General features: G+C 42.0%; 1 protein-coding gene across 1 annotated transcript; it reads right to left on the bottom strand.

Annotated features, from left to right (window-relative positions):
- Positions 1 to 1,742: 1,742 nt before the first annotated feature.
- Positions 1,743 to 26,249, bottom strand: frmd4ba (FERM domain containing 4Ba). Its single transcript, XM_085354826.1, has 24 exons — positions 26,088 to 26,249; positions 22,213 to 22,278; positions 22,004 to 22,098; positions 21,765 to 21,857; positions 21,409 to 21,493; positions 20,225 to 20,254; positions 20,058 to 20,114; positions 19,648 to 19,670; positions 15,643 to 15,726; positions 14,815 to 14,880; positions 14,240 to 14,297; positions 13,726 to 13,812; positions 8,779 to 8,855; positions 7,239 to 7,377; positions 5,932 to 6,073; positions 5,700 to 5,833; positions 5,504 to 5,620; positions 4,884 to 5,112; positions 4,688 to 4,744; positions 4,465 to 4,600; positions 3,496 to 3,660; positions 2,637 to 3,400; positions 2,407 to 2,533; positions 1,743 to 2,032 (listed from the first exon to the last, which is right to left on the bottom strand). Exons 1-24 carry the CDS (start codon positions 26,247 to 26,249, stop codon positions 1,789 to 1,791), a joined length of 3,237 nt encoding a protein of 1,078 aa, XP_085210952.1. The 3' UTR covers positions 1,743 to 1,788.
- Positions 26,250 to 26,810: the final 561 nt, after the last annotated feature.

Raw genomic sequence — 26,810 nt, 5'->3', positions numbered from 1 at the left:
GGTAATACTTAAGTGGTGCAACAAATAAGCATTTGGCTCAATTATGGTGTAAGTATTGACAGTGAAGCAAACTGAATACTTTGTAAATGACAAACGAGTGTAGAGACCGGAACGGTAACAGATGTTGTAATAGAAACGTGGATCAGGTGACTGCAGAATGTTTCCGGAAGTAGCCTTTTCTCTCGACTCCTATTTAACGAGTTCAGTGCTTCATTAATGACCTTATAAATCCGTGTCTAATCCTTCATGGTTACAGTGTTCATATGAGTGTGCAAGTAGCACAACAGGATCAGTCATGTTCTTTGTTCATTGCCGCTCGGTATCCTCTTAGAGAGACAGTTTTCGTCCTTGGTTCAGTATCTCTAAAGAGTAATGCTATACCCTTTGCTATACCATTCAGTCCACTGCAGGGCTTGGTATAGTTTCAGTGCACAGGTCCCATCACTACAAACACTCGCAACCCCATGATTAGACACTCCAATGGGGTTCTTGTTGTGATTTAAAATACAGGGATGGGCATCAGTTTGGCAACTGCGTTCAAGAGATCCAGAAATGAGAATACTTCATTTAACGTGCTGAGTTCCACAGAAGTTAAATTCCTTCATTCTTTGGGTTCCTTTTACAAGGAAATTACAAAACAGGTAAGTGCAGTTTAAGGCACAGTGACGTTTTGTCAAGGTGAAGTTTTTGCACAGTTGTAAGGTATCCGGCTAAACTATTGTTCCTGGTTTTGAGTCTTCATGCCAGTAAAGCTGTTCTTCGGGGTCCATGTTAGTGTGCATTTGGCTGTTGATGTGGGAGTCCATTTGGCTGACATCTATATAGGATCTGTAATGAACACACAAAACAAACACATTAGGCTGCAAACTGCTGACTGTGACTGACTACGGGGTTAGAATCGATTAACCCTGGGCTGTGCATCTAAACTACAAAGGTAAAATGTCAATATAAAACAGCAATGTGAGCCATCACCTGTGTTTCAGATTTTGTAATGTGAATGCTGATTTCAAAGCCAGGGTCAAACATTCTCACCCAGTTATAAGGCAGATGCACACAGACACAATAGCCGTCTATACACAAACACATGGCCTTCCAATGCAACAGTGCTCAGGGGTCACATTTTCCCTTTGCCACACAAGTGCTCTCCCACCACCACCACGAGGCACCAAAGTTCGTCAGTGAAATCAAATGATCTGGTGCTTTCTGTCAGTCCCTGCTATGCATAAAAATTAACACATCACCATCACCATGTGGGGAAGTTTTTACACTTTCTCACCCTTTCTTCTCTCCTGTGACTTTGATTATTGGGGGGGAGGGGATAATTTTCCTGGTCAGTAGCATAGGAAGCACCACCACACCTCTCTAAATACCCAGGGGGGCATGCCATCCTATCACATCCTCGCCACTCAAACTCTGGGAGACATCTGTGCATGAGAGGGGGGCAAAGGTCAGTGGTGAATGAAAGCGCATGGGCAAAGAGTGGAGGGAAAAAACAAACAAACAAAAACAAACAAAATCTTGACAGTAAAGGAAGACTGCGGAGAAATGTGACCACTGGATGACAATGTGGCAGTTGAGGAGGAAGTAGGACAAGCATATTTATATATTTTTATATTTTTTCTTAAGAAAGCCATGCAATCACAGTATCAGACATGACACTGAATGATCAGTCAAACATCTCAAAAATGCAAAGTTCACTTCAAAACATCAACAAGCAGACTCACGAGTCAGACTGCGGGCACACTAAAAGAAGCAACTGCACGGGGTCTGGCCGATGCTGTTTACTTACTATGAGCTACCTTTAGAAAAAGACACCTTACTGAGCCTGTGCCCTCTGGAGGATTGTGGCTGCGCAGGGCTGGAGGCCACCTGCCTGACCCGACAGCCAGGGGAGTAGTAGGAGGAGGGGGAGGAGGAGGGAAAGGAAGAAGAGGGCAGGGAGGAAGTGGAAGGATAACCAGAGGAGGAAGAACTAGCAGGGATAAAGGCACAGCACCTCTGGCCATCAGGGCTGTGCCAGGAGTCGCCATATCTATAAGAGAGCAGGGGCCAGTGGACAGTTAGGGAGAGCAGAACCATTTTTAAGCTCTTAGGAGGAACTGACTGCGGGCAGCACAGATCCTCTAATCCCATCAATGAATACGGCTGTGAAATTAAACACTGGCCTGTTTGTGGATTCAGTTTCATAATTTATAGGTGAAGGTAAAGAAAAGATGAAATTGGCAACACATTATTTCACATTGCTGATGGGTGTAAGGGATAAAACACCAAATAGCAGCTCGTGTTTTCTGTAGCCATTCCCTCTAGGTAATTAAACACTAGCACTTAACTCTGAGGATAAGAAGGATCAGGGAGTGGCTTATTGGATAAGTAGAAGAGCTGAGGGCCAGGTTTTTCCCATCTTACCTGCTGTGGGTGGAGTGGGCGTAGGAGGCTGTGCTGTAAGAGAAAGACTGCGGTGCATGCACGGGCATGTCATATTCCAGCATAGCACTGCCGGTCATGTGACTGTGCCAGTTTCCACTGGAGGCTACTGAGGACATGGCAGAAAAATGGTACAAGTCAGAAAACAACCCACCAACATGTAGAACCAGTGTTAGAAACATAATTCAGAGGACATTGTGAAATTGTCTAACCTGACGAGTAGGAAAGGTTCCTGCTGCTGTAGGCTTGTGGTGCATGTGTGGTTGGATAGCCCAGACTCTGCTGGGAGCCTCTGTCATACTCATAGTCGTACGCAGCCTGTTTTTGTGCAGTGTTACGTTTGTACCAGCCTCTCAAGTGTTCAGCCACCAGGGCCTTCTGGATGTTCTTGTTGATCTGTTCGTTGCTTCGAGGCACTGGACGCTGCCTGGATGGCCGTATCGTGGCGTACACGTTCTGTGATGCACCGTCTATCTCGTCATTACCGTAGTGACCATACACGCTGGGGCTTTGATAAGCTGTTTGGGTGTGGTGGTAGGAAGGGTTAACATTATAGTGTCCCTCCATTTCATTGTCGTAAACATAGACTCCATTGGAGTAAGGCTCCGGTTCTGCGTAGTTGGGATAGCCTGTGACATAGTAGGCTGTTGTGGTGGGCCGAGCCCGAGGCTGGTAGCCATAGCACCGAGTGTCTGGCTGAGCCAGGTTGGGCATGCTGCCCGTGTTGGCGTACATGTCTTTTCTGTGGCGCCCGCGCACTCTGCGCCCGTGGGTGTGGTGGTTACCAGGGACGCTGTATTCCACACTAGACTGGCTTGTGTAGGAGGAACCGTCATCGAGCATCTCGGTGCTGTTGCTGCGTCGAGCTGACGGGACAGTCAGTGTTGGCATGGATGGTTTGGTCTCGATCATGAGCTGAGACTGTGACTCCAGACTCCCGCTACGCTGGCGGAAGTGTTGTGGAGAATCCTCTGATCTGCAATTAAAATTAAAGTTTAGTGAATGTAATGCATAAGAGCCGTTTATGAAGCGGGTCTTCAAAATAATGAAAGAACTACATAAAGCTCATACCTCAGCTGTGTGCTGCTGTATGCGTTGCGGGTGAGGAGGGGAGTGGGTGGCATGCTGCGTGCATCACGTGGCTGCCTGGAAGCTGCTTTACATGGGCTGCTGTAGACCGATAAGGTGTCATTGTGACTGTAATGGTGCGCTTCCTGGTCTTGGTCATAATGTAATCTAGAACACAGATAGGAAATATGTTCAGATGATTAACACCACTATCTTCTTGACAGTAAATCTAGGAAAGGAAGAAAAAAAAAAGGAAAAAACAAAACAGGGTTTGCTCGACTGCGGCACTTTAGTCATTCCTTACACCTGAATGAGTTCCACTGCATAGACCATTAATCTTTTCATGCAGCAGCAAGCATTATGACTTTTACCACCCTTCTTTTAAATGAACCTGAGAGTAAAACATCACCCGCACCACTCTAAACACTAACGCAGTAGCTGGTGTTTAAACAACATTTCCAGCACCGCCTTCTGTTTCCCTTTTCCTCTCAGCTTGGGATTGTTGTTTGCTCCTTTACAGGCAGAGACATGTTGTTTTTTCATCTATTTTTAAAGCCGGTGTGTTTGGGCTGATAAGCAGACTGTTGGAGAGGCAGGAGAAGGAGGGAGGAGGTTGACTGTCAGGAATGTAGCTCTGGATCTACTCTACAGGTCTGTACTAGCTTCACGCTTCAGGCCCCTGGAGAAACAACAGGCATTGCGTATCTCCAAAGAAAAACAGTTCAGCCATGTTTCCCTGTCATCAGTCATCATACCCATCAATCCAGTGGTTCTCTCAACTTGCCTACATGTATCTTTGTTTTTATTTTCTAGCATTTTACACGCATACTTCCAACTGCCTGTGTGTTGAGCTCTGCCTGTATACTGTGTCTGAACAGAGTTGTGTAGTTGCTCACATTCAGTCTCCTCTTCAGTCACAGTGTTAGGACACTAATAAAGTATGCTCCATGAGTGTGGGTGCTGGTCGCATACCTGCTGTCTGCGAGCTGGTCATTGGCAGAGGCTCGTCTGTCTTTATTGTAATGAGCATCCAGAGTGTCTGCGTGGTGTGGTCTGGGGGAGTATTGGACTGAACGAGACCGCTGCCTCTGGGAGCCAAGCTCATCATCTGGGAGTGAAAAGTCATTGTTTTAAGTATAACTCATTCATAAATGAGATGGGATTTAGGAAGCACATGCACACTGAGCACACTAACCATCATCCAGAGTGAGGCTGTCAGATAGCGAGCTGAGTTCTGAAGGCTGGGGATCATCTGGTCAGAGGACAGAGAGAGACAAGTGTTCTAAGAAATGTCTCTGATATTATTATCCACAGTCTTGTCTCACTATGACTAATGTTCTACAAGCTCTGATATGCAAGTATGTGTCACTGCCACTGTTCGTGAAATCTACCTCGTAAGATCAGTGAGGCTCTCTGAGTGGGTTTCTGTCCTTTTTTGACCCTGTAGTCGTTGATCTGTTTCTCAATCTCTTCCAGGTTTCTCATAGCGTCAAGATAGTTGTGCTTCCTTTTCCTTTTCACAGTCTTGCACAGGTCAGCCTCATTGGCTAGCTTCATGGCTGCTTCCACAATCTTTTGCTGCAAGGCAAACCGACTCTCCAGATTCCTCAGATGTGGATCCTGTAGGAAAACACAAGACTGACACAGTTAATGGGGACTTTCCAAAAAACACACAGATCTTGTTGGAGCAGAGGCACCCATATGAACAAAGAAACAGACATAAAGCACTCAAAGCTAAAAACACAAAGACATCAGTCTTTTAGAGTCATTTTATATACTCATCTTTAGTTAAAGACAGAAACTAGGTACAGCTCCCCATAAGAGTCTCATATGATATGTTACACAGTGTAGGCCTCAAAAACAGAACTGAACTCCAAAAGCCTCACTTTAAAAAGTCAGCTGATCTAAATGAGCCGTAGCTAAACAACAACAGTGGGGCACTAATGGTGTTTCAAGTGTCACAGCAGCCTCACACAGCAAAACCACAGCACAAACAAATATCTGCATTCACCTCATCATAGGGGAAAAGATCATCCAGTTTGAAGGCTGTCCCAACACGCCGTCGCACGTGAGGAACCTTCTCACCTGTGGCCAGGGGATATTCCTTAGGCAATCTTCCTGTAAGCTCCTGCAAATGAGAATAGCAGCCAGAAGTCAGCTGAGAATTTGACACTTTTGGAAACAAATCCAGTAAGACAGACACTCACAGCTTCTCTTAAGCAGATCTTTTTCAGTTCTTCAAGTTTCGCTGACAGTTTGTCTTGAAGTTCCTTTTCCTTCTTTTTCAATTCAGCAATCTTCTCTTTCTTCTGTTCGTCGCTGACTTCAGAGTCAGCAGAACCTGGAACAGGGACAAAATAAAATAAAAAAAATTAATACATTATCACCTATCAATCTGATGTAGAATAGAAGTCATTATTTGATTATCTGTCTGCTTACCAGTTGAGATTAGGCTTCCATTGCTGGCCATTATTAGGTGATTTTTGCTCTCAATACTGGAAAGTTTAGTGATCCGGGGGGCGGAGATCTCAGTGAGGTCTACTGCGATGTCTCCTGAACTCCTGGTAGTGGTCATCTTTGACTGTAAGTGAGGAAAGAGAAGATTAGGAGGAGAAAAGGGAAGGCGATAGTATTTAATTTTATTGATAGCACAGTGCATCATGACAGCTGCAGTGGCATGCTAAATATTTATCATCAATTGACTTCATTGACTTCCTGTGCATGGCATCAAACCTGACATGCCATGCGCCTCCAAGACATAGCCTGAATAACTTCATATAACTGCAACCGCACACACTCAACCATCTTAACTATGAAATGCACATAACACACATAACACCTGCCTCAGTGCTCAAGCCCAGTGTGCGTTTCCGGAAGAGTTGAACACTTGTTCCAGGATCTTTGCTTTTAATTCACAGTGTATTTTATTTTTCTGTGCTTTCCAAACTAAATACTTTCTTTGTGCACATGTGCCTTATCCCTTATCCCCCCACCTTAAGCTACAAATAAAACAAAAATACGTAAAATACTACAATTCTATAATGAATACTATATCCACAACATCATAAAAGTATTTCCTGGGGTGCAATTTCAAGCACTTTGTGCACTTTCAGTTTCATTTTGCAAAAGTGAATTAGAGAGGGTCTGGTTACATGAATTATAACAGCTTTTAAACTTAAGACCTAACAACCTTCCAACATAAAACTCAATGGCATGGAATCTGTTTACTTTAAAACTGGAAGCCCTCGATAAACTCTGAGTCAAGATATTTACACTAGTCACGAGTAAGGGACACGGATCAGGCAGTGTATCACATGAAGAACAGTCATTGTTGTAAAAGGCTGTGACACAACAAACCGTTTAAACATCATTCGGTCACTGTTCAAACTGAAAAAGACTGCAAGCTTTTCTTTGTTGCAATCCATCTAGAGGTTACTCCTTTTACAGCCTACTGAAAATAGGTCAACACCACAAGACAAACTAAAAACATGCAAATAACAAGAAGATTTAGCATTCAAAATTTAAAAACTAAAAACAAGGAAAAAGTCCATTATGGTCTCTTCAATCTTATGATTGACTCTACTCCGAGAAACCACCATGCATATTCTCTAAACACATCAAACAGTGTAAATTACTGGTGTAAACTGGTGTAGACTGTTTCTTTGTGTTTCACAATAGAAAAACTGGCAGACAGTGTGAACAAAGCAAAGTGAATCATGGAGGAGAAAAAACAGGCAGACACTCACTTTGCTTTGCTTCATGTCCAGGTAAAACTGGTGCTGACTGATGGCCATCACCCAGATGGTTTTAATTAGTGAATGGCTGGCATACCACGTGTGAATAACCAGGCCAGACTGTCCAAAGGTTCGCTTGGTCACTGCTCTTCTGTAGAAGATAAGATGGACATCCAATACTTGCTGTATTGCAGATACAATCTGTTTAATTGCTTAAATTCGAGTGCCTATAATATGTTCATTTAAAGATTCCTCATTTTATTTTGGGTGTGTACCTAAAGCCCAGTGTGCCCCAAACAGTCCCAGGAAATATAAGCCAAACTAATGCTGGTCTAAGATCTGTTGGCTGGTATCAACAGTATGAATCTGGTATGTATCCAGAAAAGACTACTCGTCATATCATCCCATAAAGCACAAGGTTTTAATCAACTTGTTTTTCATGTATTTATATTACAAATATATATTACAAGGGAATGACAGTAAAAAAGAAAAAAAAAATCCAGCCAAGTTTAGCTTCCACTATAGCACAAAGAGAAAAAACAGTAACCCACAGCCAATTCTTATTTATTGTTTTCAAATCAATCTTTAAGTCATTTTTGATTGTCCTTCAGTATTACGGTGCTCACTTAGCTCTGGCCTGTGGGCAAATGATCAAATGCTTACTTCAGCCACATTAGCTCGCAGCATAGTGCAACTACAGACTCTCCTATTCTTGTGAGGACACTGTCATCAAAAACTAATCCACCGGGTGCTCAGTTTCTCAGAGAGCATTAGAAACTTCTAAAAGTCAGCTCTTACTGGCAGCAAAAGAACATGCTTGTTTGTGGATGAAACATTTTAAAGTCAGACCTAGTGGACACAGCTCTAGCAAGTTGGCGAAAATGGAGAATGCGAGGCAGTCATTCTATGCTTAAGGGAGTGCCAAACTAGCTGCTAGCTAGTTAACCTGATTACAGAGCGATAACATGGATAACACATTTATATGAGTACATAAAGGAAGTAAGGGCTCAAGTGTCAACGAAGCATTTCACGTAGTTCAGCAACAGTGTTTGTTATCCAACTACAGAACCCGTTACATACATAACAGCTATATAACAAATCAAAGGAAATTAGAAATAACTAGACAGCACAAGGAGAACAAAAATATTATTAAATCTAATTAAAACTAATAATTAAAACTTCTAGATCTCTGTGTAATAATATACTAAGTAGATATGAGGAATAATTTTAAATCTGAAGCTGTCTGTTAGGTTTAATAATGGCTTTAACTGCTGGAAGTGGCACATTAAAGCTTGTGTTAAGGGCAGAGGGCTTATAACAACCTTAGAATAATAAACAGCCACTGAGCAGCAGGAAAAGACTCATTTAACAGACATGTTAAAAGGCTTTAACAAGGTGTCCTAAATGGGCCAGTGGCTGCAGATGACCTTCACAGTGTGTAAGGTGTAGGATAAGGAAGCAAGAGCAGTTGCTAAAATGGGAACACTTCAGAATACAAGGAAAGCAGCTATTAGGTTAAGTGAAGATAAAGTAAGTGGGTTTGTCTTCTGACCTGTGCGGGTCGTTCACTTCCACTGAAAACTTCTTCTCACGGAAATACAAATTCTCCAACTGCTTCCACTGAAACAACTGCAGAGACACAGAGAGGGTTCGGCGGAAAGGAGGGGAAGGGACAGACAGAGATAGATTACACATCACTGAGCACACATCAGCCAACACAACACTATAGAAATATGGATTTACATTACATGAACAAAAAAGAGGAATCAATACCACCAAAAGATACTAAGCAGAGAGGTGGGTATCTAGAAAACTGGCTTAGATTCAGCCACAGCAGCCTGCCTGTGAACACGGTTTATAACGTATACAAAATAACTGCTCAAGTCATGAATGGGACTCAGTGGGCCAGCCAGTCAGGTGTAAGTTCAGGCTAACAAAAGAGTAATTATGAAGCTGCTGCAACTGCAGGAACAAAACTGTGCCAGGCAGCAAGCCAGCTTTTCATTTCTCTCTGTTGAAGAGAACAGACACGACTTCTCTGTGTCAGAAGAAACATCTGTTCTACCGATACGGAAACAACTCAAACAGATTTAAAGTTTTTGTTGCCTTTCAAGAACTCTTTTCTGCTCACGTACAGGAAAAAACATAATAATAAGACCAAAACAATGGGGCTGCCAGTGTTCATAGAAACTGCTTTACCTGATACCAACTCACGAGACAAGGACTGAAACGCCCCATTGTACAAAAACGTATATATATACACACACACATGCTTCTCGGGCTAAGAATCCAGTATCCAGTTCCATTTTCAGAGTTTATTCTCAGTAAAACAAGTACAGCACATCACAGCAGTGACAGACACAATGCTTTACACATTACAGAAAGCACAACACACTAACAATCTAGAGAAGAGCACAAAGATACTAAAACATGCCAACTTAAAGATTATTTAAATCAGCCTGACAGGTAACTAGTGGACACCACAACATGGCTTACCGTGAACGTTGTATCTGTGCTTATCAAATCTCTGAGGAATTCTCTGGACTTGTATTGAATCCTTTGCCTTTCCCACAGGGCTTGAGCTTCTTCGAACAATACTCTCTCTTGTCTGTTGTGAAGCCAGATAGGTGTTGCAAGAGTTTTGGTTGAGATAGCCACGCCCCCCCACCCCCCTCCTTAACCCCAACCCCTCCTCCACCTCTCTCTCCTCCTACGATAGCAGGGACACCTCCTGCAGCCTCCAGTGCTTAGTACTGCTCTGCACTCTCTTTCCCCCCCCCCTTCTCTTCTACGCAGCTCTCTTCCTTTTTGGTCAAACCAGATAAGCAGGTTGTACACAACTATTTGATGAACCAGATATTTCACCTTTGCTCTGCTTACTGTCACTCACAGACATTTAAATGCCCCACACTAAATGTGGGAAGTGTTCTGCCGCCCTTACTGTAAACAGAAGACGGAGCACTGCCATGTATAATAATCCACTACAACCATCTCCCCCACCAAGAAAACATGCTGGCAATAAGTAACTTTGGGATAATCATTAATAGCAGTGGCTTTCTTTGCCATTGTGAGAGCAAGTGAGCACACAGCATGGCCCAAATTACCCTACAACCTGAGCCTACAATACTGAAACTGTACATAAATGCTTAGTTCAAACAGGGTATTCCAGCATGACAGATCATTCCACTAAATACTGCACTCCTAGCAGCTGGTAGACACATTTAAAGACCTAATTTTCTTGTGGAGGTCCTCACGAAAATTACCACTGTCTAGTCACCACCATTTAACATCAATCACACAGTAACAACTGATACTTGTGTTGGCTCACTCATTCTGCTAGAGAAACTTCACACCTGTGTGCCAGCGCATAATAAAACTCTAAGGCGGCTTCTGGTAGAACCACTGCTCGAAAAAATGTTAGAGATGTGACACACCTCAAACTCGGCAATCACGAGACCTCTCAAAGAGGAAACAGTCCATGAAATCACCCAGATCACATTTAGAGAAAGCAGAATCAGTTTGCTAAAACCAGAAAACTAACCGGAATTAACAGCACACAAAAATTTTCTGTCTTCATTTTCTGTCATCTTCCTTGTTTTTGCCAAATGTGTCATTACAGGCAGGTGGAAGTGTGCCAGAAATGCCTGTGGTTTCAGATGGGATCAGGCTGTTCTCATGGAGACACACCCACAAGCCCAAGGACCCCCAGGGCCACAAGTCCTCAAAAATCATACATGGATTTTAAAATGGAGCCCTGACTCACATGCCAATACAGAAAAAGATCTGCCACACCCATCACAGAGTACGTCACATACCAGGGTTCTACTTGAACACTGTACATTTCCATGGCATGACACAACATGACACACAGCTCAAAGTAGTGATAAACTGATAAAAATGTAGCTCCTGGAACAAAAAACATCCTGTTTTATTTCATAACAGGAGTGAGGTGAGTTGAGTGAAAATAGGAAAACAACAAAAACACACACCATAGAAAAGAAGTTTGTTCAGTTTTTATTTTTCTTGAACAGAGAGTGAGAACACTTTTATACCCCCAGCTGACACTGTCTCGTAATGACCTGAAGACTGGTTTTGGTTCTGCTGGCTCATCGTACGTGTGGACCAGCATGAGGTCCCATTACATGAAGGGAGAGAGCCCAAGTGACGCAGAGAGAGAGAGAGGGAGACTGACTCCTGGTTTAATTTAAGAAGAAATTAAATGTCGACTTGCCATCTGCCTGAGTCCCAGAAACAGTTGTGGCACTCCAGTTTTGCTCCTTCATATTAAAGCATCACAGGCTTCCTAATTACAATTCTGCATCTTTTTCCTCCCATTCCACATTCAGATCTTTGGGATAGATAATCAGTGGGTGTTATCTACATGCTTATATACAGTTCCATTATGTATGCATAATGGAAGCGGGAGAGTATTCACTTTACTAAATATGTCACTTTTCTAAAGCACAGCAGGGAAAGGGGCCTTTTCAGTTTCAGGGTATTCAGTTAAAAGTGATCAAAGTGGGGTGTGTGGAAAGAAGATAATATTGGGTTAAGCTATCATAGCTGCTTTTTAGTTTTACTAGACTTATACAATCAAAAAATAAAAAAGCAGCACTGAGCAAATGTTTTGTCCTCTTTAAATCAGCACTACAACAATGGCAGCAAGTACTAATTTCCTGTTATCTATTTAATGAAAAACTGTTCAAAGCAACATTGTTGAGAAGGGAAAATGTTCACACAGAATTGAAAATTACATTTAAAACTGCCGTGATGGTCAACTGACCTCCCCTTAATACTAAAATCCAGCACCTCACCCACATCCACAGATAACTGTTTTGTTTTGTTTGATCAATTGTGTTCCCTCTGACACACACACACACACACACACACACACACACACCATAATGAATGCAGCATGCTGAGAGGGGATGGGCAGGAGGCAAGGAGGGATGGGATGGGTGGAATACAAGGGCTATGAACTAAGACAAGAATACTACCCGGATATAGAGACCTCCCTTCAAGGTAAAGGAAAATGAGGGAAACAGAGGCTTCTAATTACCAGCAAGAACAACAAAAAGAGTTATTAAGAAAAAAAAAAGCCACATTCTCCCCCCCCCAACAGGAAACTCTTATGAAGTTTTTATGCTCCTGCCCTGAGTAGAAGACTTAGAAAAGGCAAAAAGGCAGTCTTGCTTTGGATGAACATTTCCAACATCCCAAAATACAAATTCTACCTATCCACTTGGCTATCGAGGAGAAAACTCTGGTCCCAAAGCTTTGCTGCTTCCCTGGAGCACCATAATTACCCCTCCTATAGGACTGCTGGGAGAGCCACGCTGTGCGTCTGCCCATTAATGCCTTGCCTCAGTACTGCACACCCTGCTATGTCAACAGGTTCATACTGTATAAAAGCAGCTATGATGAGACTAAAGAAAGAGGCCAGTGAAAATGCCTGGGTAGAACATTGTTAAATGACACCTCCCAGACAAAGGAGACAACAATCACGGACACAGCTACACATTAAGAACGTTTGCCCTATAAGCAGGGAATCTTTAAACTGCAATGGATACTATACAAACTACATTATTACCAGAGTGATGTTTTAAGACACACACCACTACAAATTCAGTACAAGTTATAAGTATAATTTTAAAGCCACTAATCTTATATAACTGGAGTAAGCTACAAATTATAGAAAAAAAAACAGCTTTGCAAGAGCTGTTATTTTTATTTAACACACTGGCCTGGTGATATATTTTTAGAATTAATCAAAAAAGGACTATGACACTATTTTTTCAAAGTGTAGGTCTTTGTGTATTTTACCACTTAAACTTAGCAAGCAGATTTTATAATCCATACCACTCTGCATTCCACCCCTGCTAATACTGGTCCATACTGTATTTACTCCTGCAGCCTTGAAAGCACTACGCACATACTGACACTCCAAAATATTTCCCCCCCCCTATCTGTGTTCCTCTTTCTCCTGACTGGCATGGGAACCAGAGGCTTAATTACACCTATTTACAGTCTGGATGGATCATTAACCAGCCAGCAAGAAACACATGAGTGGAAGCAGAGTTGTCATCAGACAAAGCCTTTCAATGACCCTCAATGCATCATACTTCCACAAACTTAAGAGCTTTCAACTTTACATTCGATGAGTGACTTGATCAAGTATTAAATGGCACTTGTAAGAAAGCCAGGTCTATTTATAAAGCCCACACCCTAAGCTAGTCTGAGTAACTTTGCAAACCAAACAAAAGTAACAAACAAGTAAAACAAGTAAATTATAAATAGGAACGCAGATCCAAACCAAAATTTAACATATCCCTTTTTTAGTTCAGGCTCTGTGTCTCCATAAAGTTTCATGCAATTTGGCAAAGTAGATTCATCTGACAAACAGATGAATGCAGTACAAGTATACCTTCACCAAAGACAGGACAAGAGAAAGAAGAGCAACTGTGGCAAATACAGCAGCTATAACGAGAGGTCAACCCACCTGTCGAGGTTTCAGCTTATCCTGCCAATCGTACTGGCCAATGCCTTTATAGCTGACTCCCAGCCACCACGGTATTCCTTGCTTGTCCTGCAGGAAAGCACACACATGCAAATAAACCACACTTTCACTCCTTAGAGGTAACTTTATTGGTGTGTCTAAAAAAAAGAAAGAGGCCTGTTACCAAAGTAATTACCCTGTTAGGCTCACAACAATTGCAACTCAAGAAGAGATCAAATACATTTAAGCTCTTAAAACTTCAACACTGCTGTTTGATCTCCTCACACACCTTGATTTAATTAGGTTTGGTAAGGGAAAAATAAAACTGTGCATGAATAAGAAAGTGAGAAAAGCTGAATGGATAGATTGCTGTCTTAGCTGAATCAAAAAGCTCACATTTCAACCATCATAGGAAAAAAAAGTAGGAATAGGGGTTAGATTGATGTGTTTAGACTAGATGTAGACGTAAGCTTGTTTTAATGTTAAGCTACTGTATGACACAAGGCACTGCCATTACCTTCACTGGGTAATAATGGACTCCATATGTTGGCAGGGACTCCACCAGGGCCAGATACCTTCAGTGAAAGAGGAACAGGTTAACAGGAATTCAGCCACTTACACTTCATCACTGTCATCTGGCTGTTGTAATACAACAGACTGAGTGGGATTTAAGCTACAGCCATTGAGAAGCCACAATCATTTGAAGTGGCAAGCTGATCGATTTGTTTCAGGGCTGTGACAGAGTCCATTGATCAGTTCAAGGGCAGAAATCATCGGAGTGTAAATGACCCAGGGTTGCACAGAATTACAGTCCTGGGAAAAACAGTGCAGGGCTGACACTCTCCCAAGGCTGGCTGGCAAACTGCCGACTCTAAGAGCACCTCCTCTAATTAATGACACATTCTGGCATGGTGACAGTCACCTCTTAAAACAACAGCCACCACAGAGCAGACATGTTAAGTTAAAGAGTAAGACCTGACGTAGAAGCTGCTGTAATGCAGAAGAGAAGTTCAGCCTTAAATCATTTTTAGTCTCTCTCTCTCACTCACACACACACACACACACACACACACAGTTGTTTTCATGACTTACTGAACAATGGCTTGCCCTCTGGTCAGTCCTATCAGCTTCTTGTAATGTTCAATCACTTTTTCCTCACTGTAAATGGATAGATAAAACATTTAATGAATAATCCATCAAGTGTAGCATATTGAAGCCACAGAGGGATTGCTGTGCGAGGGCCATTTCTCCAACACACTTTCTGACTGCTCATGCAGAAAATGCAGTCTGCCCTACTGGCTTGCTAATGGCTCTCGTCTACCTCTCCTGCAAACGCCTCACATTTACATCCCATTGTAATCATTTCTTAACAGCCACACTGCAAACATACTGAAACTTAACACACAGAGAAAGCGAGAACGACAGACGTGTACATGTGGTCACCCAAGCACCATAACAATGTAATTTTAATTAGGATATTAAACTGCTGTATCAGCTTCAGAGACTGTAGCAGCCTCAGATGACCAAGATAAGCAAGAGCAAAGTTGATTGAAGAGGCAGACAGTGATCTTTCAGACAGTCTGTGGCTGTCAGCACCTCCCAGTGCTCTCCAGGACTAATGAGCAAACGTAATTAACACGACCCAGATGCTAATGAGTCACACTGTCAGAGGAAAAAGCTTCTGACAATAAGAGACTAGGTCTGCATTCAACCTTGACACCTAAAAAAGCTCATCAGAAGAGTTAACTGCTGTGTTCAACCAGGCGTTGCTGACCAGTGAGCAGATTTGTTAGAGTCGTGAAGAAAGGGGCTGTGGTGTTGGCTAAAAGTTTCTTTGGTGCTAATCCGAAACTACTTAATCATTCATTATCCTCGTGCATTTTGTGGTTTTCTCAGACCACAAGATCTCAGATATCTTACCAGTAGTTGAGAGACGGGTGTTCCCTTAATACTCTGGTGGGCAGGACTGGTAGCTGTTTCAGGTCTGATGTAGCAGTTTCAGCACTGGAGTGGGGGAAAAAAATTCTGTTAATTTACAGTAACAGAAAAAGTTATTGTGCTATCCTTTATTGCTGGCAGTGTGACAGTAAAGCACCAAAACTGCACCGATTATTGCCTGTTAACACACAATAGTGTACAAGACTTCCTATACATGGGAATCATGCTTAGAAGTCCAAGGTATCCTGTTTTGGCCTTAAAGTAAGTGGCCTGTGTTGACCATGAGTAAAGAAAATTTCAGTGTTTACGCAAAAATCTCAACCCAAAGTCTAAAAATGTGTCGAGAACATTTCTCCACATGTTCGGACTTTCACAGTGCGTTTTGGATTTCAATCTTAAGGCATGGCAGCAATAACTCACCCTTGTAGATCTTTAAAAAAGGTGCACTGTCAGGATATTGTTTTCATCTTTCTTATCTGAGGTAGAAAGAGTATAACGTCCCGCCAAGACAAAACTTGGGCTTTATTCATGTCTTGCCAGACTTCATTTGCGCAGCACATGCAGAGCTTTTAAGTCACAAAGGGCTTGGAGAAAAATAATCTCTTAAAAAATATCAAAGCCGTTCTATGCAGGTTCTCCGCAGTAAGCCACTTCAGTTATGTAATTTACTGCATGTAAATAATAGTATATCGATTCCTCTTCACGGGTAAGCCAAAGAAGGGGTGTTCTCATGCACAAACCAACCAACTGTTGTAATCACTTTATCTGTACAGAACTGTGGTGTTACTAACTGTCAAGGTCTCTGATACTGAACCATGAGTCACTGCAGCCTCTTGTAGATGGGAGCACTGGGTCTACAGTTTCTGTCAGACAAAAACGGCTCAGGCTTGGCGGGCCAGTCCACTGGAGACCTGAACAAAAGCCATTCACAAGCACTTGGCAGCCTCTGCCTGTGTTGAAAAGTACTGTATGGGCCAGTCCTATTACAAAACAATCCATGTCTTCTCAGACAGGCCTATAATATTAATATGTAGATCACACCATATTTAATATAAAGCTATTAGAACATCCTCAGCTCTTGTGCTATCTAACTAAATTACAATAACCTTGAAAATAAGTATTGAATGACTTTAAGATCATAACCATTTAACCTCAAGCTGACTTTGTGGTCATCACTTTAGCTCATCTTCAGAGAGTAATGGAATCAAACGGTAAGACGGAACCCTAACGATCCAGCTATGCGAACCTGCTCCCTAAACCAAAGGAAAAGAGTGAACCACCACAAGGACAGAGGCTCCTGACTCATTCTCCCCTGTAGTTACCTCTCCTAGGTTGACTGGGTTTTGCTGCCACGGCACTTAGCTGTGTGTTTGATGGCATACATTTTATGGGGAGCTGGGGCCTGGTGTTGTCGAGGTGATCTACTCTGCAGCCGCACTGCCGTGTCAGCAATCTGGAATTCATTACTATGTCTGTTATCTTCCCGCAGAATGCAGCGTGGGGGCAATTCCTACACCCAGTGCAGCCCAACCCGGAGCAGCCTACCCAGTGTGGGAGCGATAATGCTCATGTGTCAGCTGTTCCACAGGGCTGAGACATGGCGAGTTTGGAAGAGAGCACAATGAGAGAGCTGGTTGCTGTGAATCGACCACTAACTACAGGGTACACCTGCAAATAGAACTGAAGACCAAAACTGTCTGGGTGTAATGCCGGTTTATGCGCCGCACATTTTGAACTAAACAGACACTCAAGTTAACTCGAAATCATCAACAGATGAATAGACAAATGTCTGAAGATTACGTTTGAAGGTAATTACAATTACTCAAAAGAAAGAAAAAAAATCCCCAGCCGCTCTTTAAACTGTAAGGCATAATTAAAGCCATCAATCAGTTCAGTGATTTCCAATGCTTCCACCAAACCCCAGAGAACTGCTGAAACTTGTTGCTGTGAATTATACCTGCAGGTGCGGAGAGGACAGCAATAAAGTGTGAATCAGTATGCAATACTGCACAGGAAAAGGAATTCTAACACAGAACACAATGGGAGACCTGATGGCGCATTAATTCAAATCACAGCAGGGGGCCAGCCCACACCAAAACAAAAGCATGACTACAGTGAGTCCTCCTGACGCCAAGTTGTCTGCAATTGGACAGTGGGTCTGGCTCATCCCTCTTAAGGCAGCTGTGTCTGTATGCGGAGGGCTCCCTGACTCCTCCGCAGCTAATCTTTACTGCTCCAGGACCCTTCGCTGATACAGTATATGGGAGGCACATTCATATGCTTCCTGAGGGGATTTACTTGGCCTATTCTCTCACAGGAGTAGAAATAAAGGAGATCACTGACAGGGATGAGAAATACTTCCACAGAGAAGTGGGGGATGCACCAGGACAATAATAGTGGTAGATAAATGGGATGGGGGTGCTATGATCAAGTCAGACAAGGAAAAAAGTATTTTGCCACTGAGGGAAATCCATTCTATTTATTAATGTGTAAAGTAAACAAAATCTATTGTGTTTTACAGCCTAAAATCTAGCAACCACAATGCAAGTAGATATCCCTGCAAATACAGACTAACGAAACTCCCAAAAAACTAAAACAGAACTGTTTGATTTGGAAACTTCCCATCATCCTCTCTGATTCTTACAGATTTGTTGGCCAGTTTTCTTTTATTGTGCTTTCAGAGTCAGGGCAAAGTACAGCCCATCCCTACACCCACATGAACTGAAAGTTCAGACAGTAAAGTGCATGTTACACTTTAAGGATATAACAAGCCTGAAATCAAAACACACTGAAATGAAACACAAGAGGAATAAATCTGCATTGAAGCTATAATAAATGGTAATTAATATTTATCAGGTCAGTCGCGCTTGTAAGAAAATGGAGCAAGTTAATGAGCACAAGCAGATGCAGCCAAGTTGTGTTTTTCCCTTTTTTTCCTGCAGGAGAACAAAGGCAAAGGTTTGACAAGAGGTTGAACTGCATTTTCAGCATTGCATATATATCGCCATTCAAACAACACAAGCGCACTCGCCTTACAAAGCACAAATCTTTGTTTTTGCACAATGGACGGAGAGGCCTTTAGAGGCAAAGCAAAGAGACAACACATGCAGGTTCAGGCTGCTTCAAGCTGCTTGCTCATTCAATCAGACAGGCCAGTGTTTACTAGTGGCAGCAAATGTCCTTCACTTCTATGACTGGAGGGGGAAAAAAACAAAAAAAACAAAACAAACCCCCCCCCCACACACACACACACACTTTATCACTAGGCAGGCTTCTGAGAGCAAGTTGACTATGAAAGCATTATCACAACTAGTGAACAGATTATTGAGCTCTGGAACAGAATCTCCCACCAGTGTCATCGACCCAATCGTGTACACTACGTCCCATGTTTGTACATGTGTCATTCAGGCCATGTTTGTTAGGGTACGTGACATTTATTAATAGATGACGCCATCACTACATGCCAAAAAGTAAATCTGTAAAGTGTTCCATATGTTTAGAGCACAAACACATTGCATCATTGCAATTGCATACGCAAAGGCAGGAATTAATAGTAAATCTGTCTTTGAAAGCACTATGTGGATAATGCCAAGCCACATGAGGTTCAGGTAAATGCCACAAGAGCAACCAGAAAAAAAAAAAAGAAAAGAAAAAACAAAATTATTAACTCAGATAAGTCCACCATAATACAAAATCTGAGCCAGCAAGTTGTACATTAACAGACAGCCATCGTTTAAACAAACAGAACTGACCAATGAACTTGGCAAACTCTGCTTCCTTTATAGATGACAGGAACAAATACTTTATAGATTATGCAAAGCCTGCATTCAAGTGCATAACTTAACTTATAAAAATGTGTATGGAAATCCGTTTATCCAATACATCAAAACATCTTTCTAAACTTCAACAGATAGTACTGTTTTGAATGAAAATCAACTTGATGTAATAAAGACCTTTGAGCCAGGCAATATTTCAAGGGGTTCTTACCTGCTGTAATCTCCTTTGGCCTCCTAAAAATGGGAAAACAAAGAAATTAGTGAAAATATTGCTAGAAAAGTCAAGACTTAATAAACTGTGCTAGTAGCTAACATTACCGCAGAGGTCAGTCACTACAAAGGCAACATTACATAGTAAACATCAACACGTTTAATTTTGAATTTCATTCATTTCAATAGCTAATAGCTAAAAGCAAGCATGTAGTCGAAGCATAAGGTGATTTTAGACGTCACTGTTGATATAAAAAGGCACAGTTTGGGTAACAACAGCTCCGACTGTAGCCCCCCCCCCACCCCCTCAAGAGACAACTATTTTCAAATGTTGCGAGTCCACCGAGCGTCCTCGTTTGGGCTGAGTGACAACACTTTAGCCTGGAAAGGCTGCGACAAAATCTTTCTTACCTGCAATGCGAACGCGGCTAACTTGAACACATTTTCACTCTCCACTTCAATGGTCTCCTGTTGTTAAAAAAAGAAGAAGAAGAAAAAATTGGCAAGGGTATTTAAAAAGACAATGTGTAGCCCGTTTGAAACACTTGACTTGAGAGAAAAACCTTCCCGTCCCGTACCTCGGTCCCACCGTTACCGACTGAACCACTCTCGCAAAGTCAACCCCGTGTTACAAAAAAAAAAAAAACTGCCCGTGAAGAGGATTTAACATGTTTTTCAGTCCCCGAATTTATCCTGTCGTTTACTCGTTAAAACTTAACGCACACACCGGAGTGCAGAGAGAGCCTGGGTTAATGCCCTGACTGAAGTTGCTGCCCCCTCGGCAAAGTGGTACGGTCCGAAAGCAGGTTCAACAGTCTGCGTCTCCCATGGAGATCAGTCTGCTCTCCCCGCGAAAAGAAAAAACGGCAACCGCAACGTTTGATCACGTGCTGCCTTCATGTGCTCCTCGTATACCCCACGTTCCCCTGTCCTCTTTTAGCAAATTTGCGCAGAACTTCACACATTTAAGTTTATTTCAAAATGATTAAAAATAATCAAACACCAGTATCTATTAACGTTTATTAACTCTTGTCAGCAAGTAGCACAATAATTTTGCTTAATTTTTTTTTATAAATAATTTAACTAAAATACAAAGGGAAAGTGACTCCGGAGCTCTGAGTTTTTCATTTCTGTGTTGAAACCTTTTGTTCTGTTTGAATGTACCCTAAACATTAACATTCGACTTTGATAACACCGTTAGTAAATTAGAACAACACTAGGTGGTTTCCAATTGCCACTGAAAGCAGCATTCTGCTCTTGAGCGGTGGTAGAGGGCCTACTGAGAGATATAACAGTATATTATGAATAAATATTACGTAGGCACAACAATTCAGTGTAAAGAACCATGAGCAAAGGAAATCAGCGCATAGCAGGCTATGGGAAGTTGTTACATCTGAAGCAAAATGATGGGAATTTGTGATTTGTCATGCTAAAACAATAGGGAATCAAAATGGGCAATATTAATTCTGTAGAAAAGTGCATGTTTTATTTTTAAAATGTGCATCATGTAGATTTTTTTTCTTAATATTTACTCAAAATTAAATTACCCAGAGCTGTTATGCACCTTCCCATAATGCAATCAGCTATTGTGTGCAATTTATTAAAATGCCAGTTTTGGATACCCTTATACAAAATATTAAAAATAATAATAATTTTTTAAAATATTTTGCTTCAGATGTAACAACTTCACATAGCCTGCTGTGAGCTGATTTTCTTTGCTCATATATATTATATAAAACACATTTTGCTCGCAAACACTTACATTAAACACTAGAGATTTAGCATTTAGGAAGAACAGCTCCACTGTTGTGTTGTCTTTCAAGAGGGTGATCTTCTCAATGTAAAACCTGTGAAAAGTTTATTTTGGGTCAGTAAGGCTTACTAGAAACAGATTGCCAGTGCAAGTCAGCCAGTGTTTGAGCATTAAGCACATCATCATGTTCAACACAGTAATGCTGTTTGGAAGACATACAGCTGGATTTAAACCATGTTCCATTACTGCCACCTGCTGGTCATGACGAAACAGTGGATGTTGCTTCAAAACGGGGCTCTCATTATTATAGTGTGTAGAACAATAAGACATGATAGGCTGATGCTTCCAGTAAAACACTCACTCACCTCACAAGGAACTTGAGCTCCAAAGGCCCCGAAGTCTTGGAGAAGTAATGATCGAGGACTTTACGATCTAGCTGGAGCCAGTTACTCTGGCCACTGAGCAGGGATTAATTGCAAAAGAAAAAAAAGAAAATCATTTTTGCAATACAGCTATTTTTCAATTATTTCCCTTTTATTGTTAAAGTAAATTTTCCTCAAGTGCACTTTTGCATTAAAGTGTACACATGTGGAAATGTACTTACGTGTCATCTATGAAGCACAATCCAAAGTACTCTTTCTCCTTCAGATTAAAATGTGACGCTACCAGATCTAGCAGTTCACGGGACAAAAGCTTGGGCTGTAAAGTTTTAAATAATATGCAGGAGCTCAGTTTAAACTACTACTACTATTATTTTTTTAAACATAAAAACACCATAAATACAATGTGAAATAAATTAAAAGGGTGACGTACCTGAACCAGCAGCTCCAGCTTGCGGTCATCAAGGAGGTGAACTTGGCACAGGCGGCCCTCTGTCATCTAGAGGGGAGAAACAAAGACAACTCCTGTAAAACAACACCAGAACACCTCACTGTCTCCACATCCACCTGTGCATCTCAGCTCAAAGCTGTGCCTCCACTGTTTCAGGCCTCTTTTCAGGTCCTCTTCAGTGTCACGATTGGCTTTGTGATGAAGGAGTGAATAGGTAAGAAAATCCACAAGCTAAGCACCCATTTGGGACCCACGCTCCCAAAGATCAAAGTCTTCACAAGATCATTCTCTTTACATGTCTGAAAACTATTGTTTAAAAGTCCACTGGCAACACTTTGGCCACAGGTCTGCTTTTTATAAGGCCACAGTGAATCTCAGAAAAAGACATGGAGATTCTTTTGCCGCCAGACAGGATCCCATATCCTGTCTGCTGGTGTGTCCTTTTCACCCACATATCCTTCCTCTGCATCAACACTAGTCCTATGAAAACATTTAAGATGTCGTCATCCCACTTTTTCCTCTGCTGTAAAGAAAGAGCAGTGAAAGACAATGATGTCCTCCTCCAGAGTTTAATTGAATTCCCAGTCTATTGTTTATGATGAATGGTTTGTAAGACTCATTATGTTGCAGTCAGCAGAACTGTCTTTCACTGCAGAGCACCGTAAACATTATTGTCTTGTGATAACTTATAACTAAATTTTTTAAGCTGCCACCAACACTTTGATCTGGTTCTGATCATTTGAGACGTGCACACTCCAAGTGCCATTAATACAGAAAAGGGATTTCTATGTAGCACTGAGGAATGCAGCGACACTGCTATATTCATTTCCTTGTGTTAACATATATTATTCCTTGCTAGTGGAGGCATCGGTCTGCTACAATGTACTATGAACACACTTCATATTTGCAGGCTTTATTCAAACACTCCTGTCTGTAGAGTAGCTGCATATAAGGCTGCCATGAGCAGCTGTTAGCTTAGCTTGGCATGATGATGGGAAACAATGGGAAGCAGCTAGCTTGGTACTGTCAAAAGGAAGTTCGACTACAAGCACAGCTGAAACATTGACATGGTTCAATGTTATTTCATCTTTCAAAAACTTCATTCCCTCTTAGTTTGACCAGCCCAAAGTGGTTTTTGTAATATCATGTAGTAGACTGAGCCTGTGAAACACACTAGAGGGAAGAAGCGCCAGCAAACACAATCTCAACATATAAGAAAGCTTATAGTGATAATGTTAAAGCTTCTCATTGGGGCTGGATCAGGTGATCATTTAGTTAAGATGTAATAGGCCCCAGCTGCTGTGTGCTTGCTATGACGCACTGAGCATTTCTCCATCATTGGAACTCTCCACGTGTTTACACACCACTATGCTATTTCATCTTTTATTTTGAAAGTCTGGCTTTCTCACACAGTGTCCTTTGTTCTGCCTTCCTCCACTCACCCCCAACAAGTCGCAGGACATGACTGCCCCTCCCTGAGCCTGGTTCTGCTGGAGGTTTCTTCCTGTTAAAATGGAGTTTTTTTCTTCACACTGTCTCCAAGTGCTTGCTCATAGGGGTTGTCTGATTGTTGGGGGTTTTTCCTCTGTCATTGCAGGGTCTTTACCCTACTTGAGGTGACAACTTTTGGGATTTGGCCTCTTTGGAGGTAACTGAGGGTCACACTGACCTCCATTCAGGGAGACCACAGGCAGGGAAGACGTCTTGTGGCACTTTGTTAACCTTAAATGTACTAGGACATATCGTTCTCAGCACCACAACAGAGCAGTCATTTCACTTTTATACAGCACAGGCTGCTTTTCCAAGCTGCTGTTTTTCAACACCCAAAACCTCAGTGAGACTTACGCTTCCAGAGACAGCTGGATGTGTGTGTTCAGTTGTGTGTACGGTCATGCTAACTTTTTATTGTGCCATAATTTTGCTGAAAGCTGTAAAGTTCCAGATTTTAAAACGACCTCCTCAGTCTACTGTGCACGTGTCCAAAGGTTTAAGCCTCTGAATCTCTGCCAAAGACAAACATAAAGAATCACAGCAGCTCGACTGTATGAGAAACACATCTTTGGCAGCTTTGTTGTGGTCTGCCCATTATGTGGTTCTCTTTTCATACTTCTTTGTGTCTTGCTCTCTTTTGTCTTGTGTCTCCTGGGCTTTCTTGTCTGTGTCTGTCAGTGTTTCTTTCTTATCTTTTCGTGTGCGTCATGTCACGTTTTTACTCCCTCTTTTTGTTGTTGTTGGGTTTTTTTTTCTAGCCTTGTTATTGTCACATGCCTCTTGATTGCGTTGACCAGAGTCTCATTAATTCCCTGTGTATTTAGACTCCTGTCCTCCCTTTGTTAGTCATCAGTTTATCTGTTTACTGGCCACCTGTACAGTTGCCTTTCTGATTTGGTGTTGTGCTGTTTGACCTTCTGCTGGTTTATGTTTGAACTGTGTCTTGCAACAGTTTTGGTAAGTCGTATTAAAGCTGATATTGTTATATTACCTCTTAGCCACATTTTTGCATTTAGGACTCTCCTGAACTCCACACATAACAAGATTTGCCTTGATAAGAATTATAGTAGATGACAGTAATGTCCATTGTTTAAACAGGGATTAATCACTATAGCAACCCTTTTATGAGTTGTTGTTGCTGTCCAAGCCACAGTCCTTCCAAGAGCCTATCTATCAATGCTGTATTGTTGTAAGCCGGGGACATCAAAACAGAAAGAAAGGGACAAAGGTCTTTAGATAATGGTCCGATTTTAAACTCACAGCCAGTCGTTAAAGTGACCTCACTATCTAAAACTGCGTGGGACACAAAGCCTCTCATCCATAAGTTTTTACTCTCCGTGTCAATGTTTAATTATTTGTTAAAAGTGTCTATAACGGTATCCTGTCCTCCGTAAAATAATGTGCACAGCAGAAACAAGGTCTTGTATCGTTCTTTATGATGACTAAAATCAGGTTATCACCTCACTAAATTAACCCATGGTTTCCCAATCTAGTTATCAGTTCATTCAAATAATACAGGCTGTATTGACATGGATAAGTAGTGGTTATACAAAGGAAAACAAAATTATAATATTATAAATATATGAAGAGGTTAAACAAATAATACAGACTGAAAGCTACACAGACAGGCCCACTTTGATGCTTCAGAGATTAATTCTAGGAAACAACAAACTTTTCAGTGACATAGAGGAATGCTTACATTTAATTGTTGTATTATGTGCATTTTGGGGGTTGAGGAAGTCAATTTCAAGTACTATGAAAATGAAAATAGCGCTGCTTTAAAATTAAAGGGATGTGATACCTGTCTTTTTTCAGAACTCCTTTTCAAAGAAGTCAGTGTCAGGTTTTCTGTTTGCTCTTTCAAAGACACAAATGAACTTTACCTTCACATGATAGCATGCAGGGAAAGAGCAAAACCCGAGAGAGAAACCTGAGTCTGCCCAGATGACGTCCATGAAAGTAAGATACGTAAACCACGCAGACAGCGCTCAGGTGTTCCAGGAACCACGCATTTCAAAGAAAACTTTGGAAGTGCCCCTTGTTACCCGGACGCCGAGATCAAACGGCCGGTCACGCTGCTTTCCAAATGATTACCACGTGTCCTGGGAGAGGGACCCTTGTTAAAAAAAAACAGACTTTGTGACTCAGCATGAGGCAGCCTGTGCCTCCTCACGTTCACACAAATAAACACATGCATGCACTAATGAGCCAGATGAGGAAAAAGCACTGACTCACTTCAGTCAGAGGAAAGTTTGGCCATAAAAATCCAATACAGTAATTAATCACAAGTGCTGCCCAGGCAGCTAGTAAAATCAGCTTTATCTGACTTCCTCCCACTTGAGATATTTACACTAATGCCCTCATACCTGGTAGCATTTCCCAATCCTGAACCAGGCTTCTAGGAAGCGTCTGCATGGCATCAGCCCACGATTGTACCAGCTCCTCAGTGTCTGATGCGCCAGGCTCCAGACAAGCTGGCTACCCGATGCCACCAGATCCTCCATCCCACGTATGATACGCACAGCCATGTCCGAATGCTCTTTCTCTCCGCTGGCCACCTTTCTTTCTTCTTCTACTGGTGACACCTTGCACTTTCAGAATGAGTAGAAGAGCTGATCTGTGGACCACTTTGTTTTGCTTGAGAGCAACAAGCTTAAAGGGAGCACTTACACTCCAGTACACACAGACACACACACTAGTCTACTATGTCTCCCCCAGCTGATGTAATGTCAGTGAGAGTCGGCGCTCTGGAGAGGCTGGAGCAGAGCAGCGTGCCTCTGGCTTGGTCCTGGGCCCCAGTCCAAAACACTGCCTCACAGAGTGCAGGGGAGGGCAGGACAGAACCACAAAGCCCCTGCTGCAAAGGCTCCATCTCCCACCACATAAACACACTTGTATACTAATACAACTTACATGCGAACAAACCTCAGCTGGCCACTCTAAAGTCCCACATTCGTTCATCTGTGGCTCACAGTAGTATAATGTTGAATTTTTTTTTTGAGGGGGGGGGGATTGGGCAAAAGCGAATGACTACATCTCTCGCATTACTTTTTTATTTCAGCATTTATTTGAGTTTCATTGTCTGAGAA

This window comes from Diplotaxodon limnothrissa, linkage group LG5 (assembly GCF_057381915.1).
Source record: "Diplotaxodon limnothrissa isolate DT_005_m linkage group LG5, D_limnothrissa_male_GT1.1, whole genome shotgun sequence".
NCBI classification, from domain to species: Eukaryota; Metazoa; Chordata; class Actinopteri; order Cichliformes; family Cichlidae; genus Diplotaxodon; species Diplotaxodon limnothrissa.
This window is presented reverse-complemented; position numbering and strand designations above follow the sequence as displayed.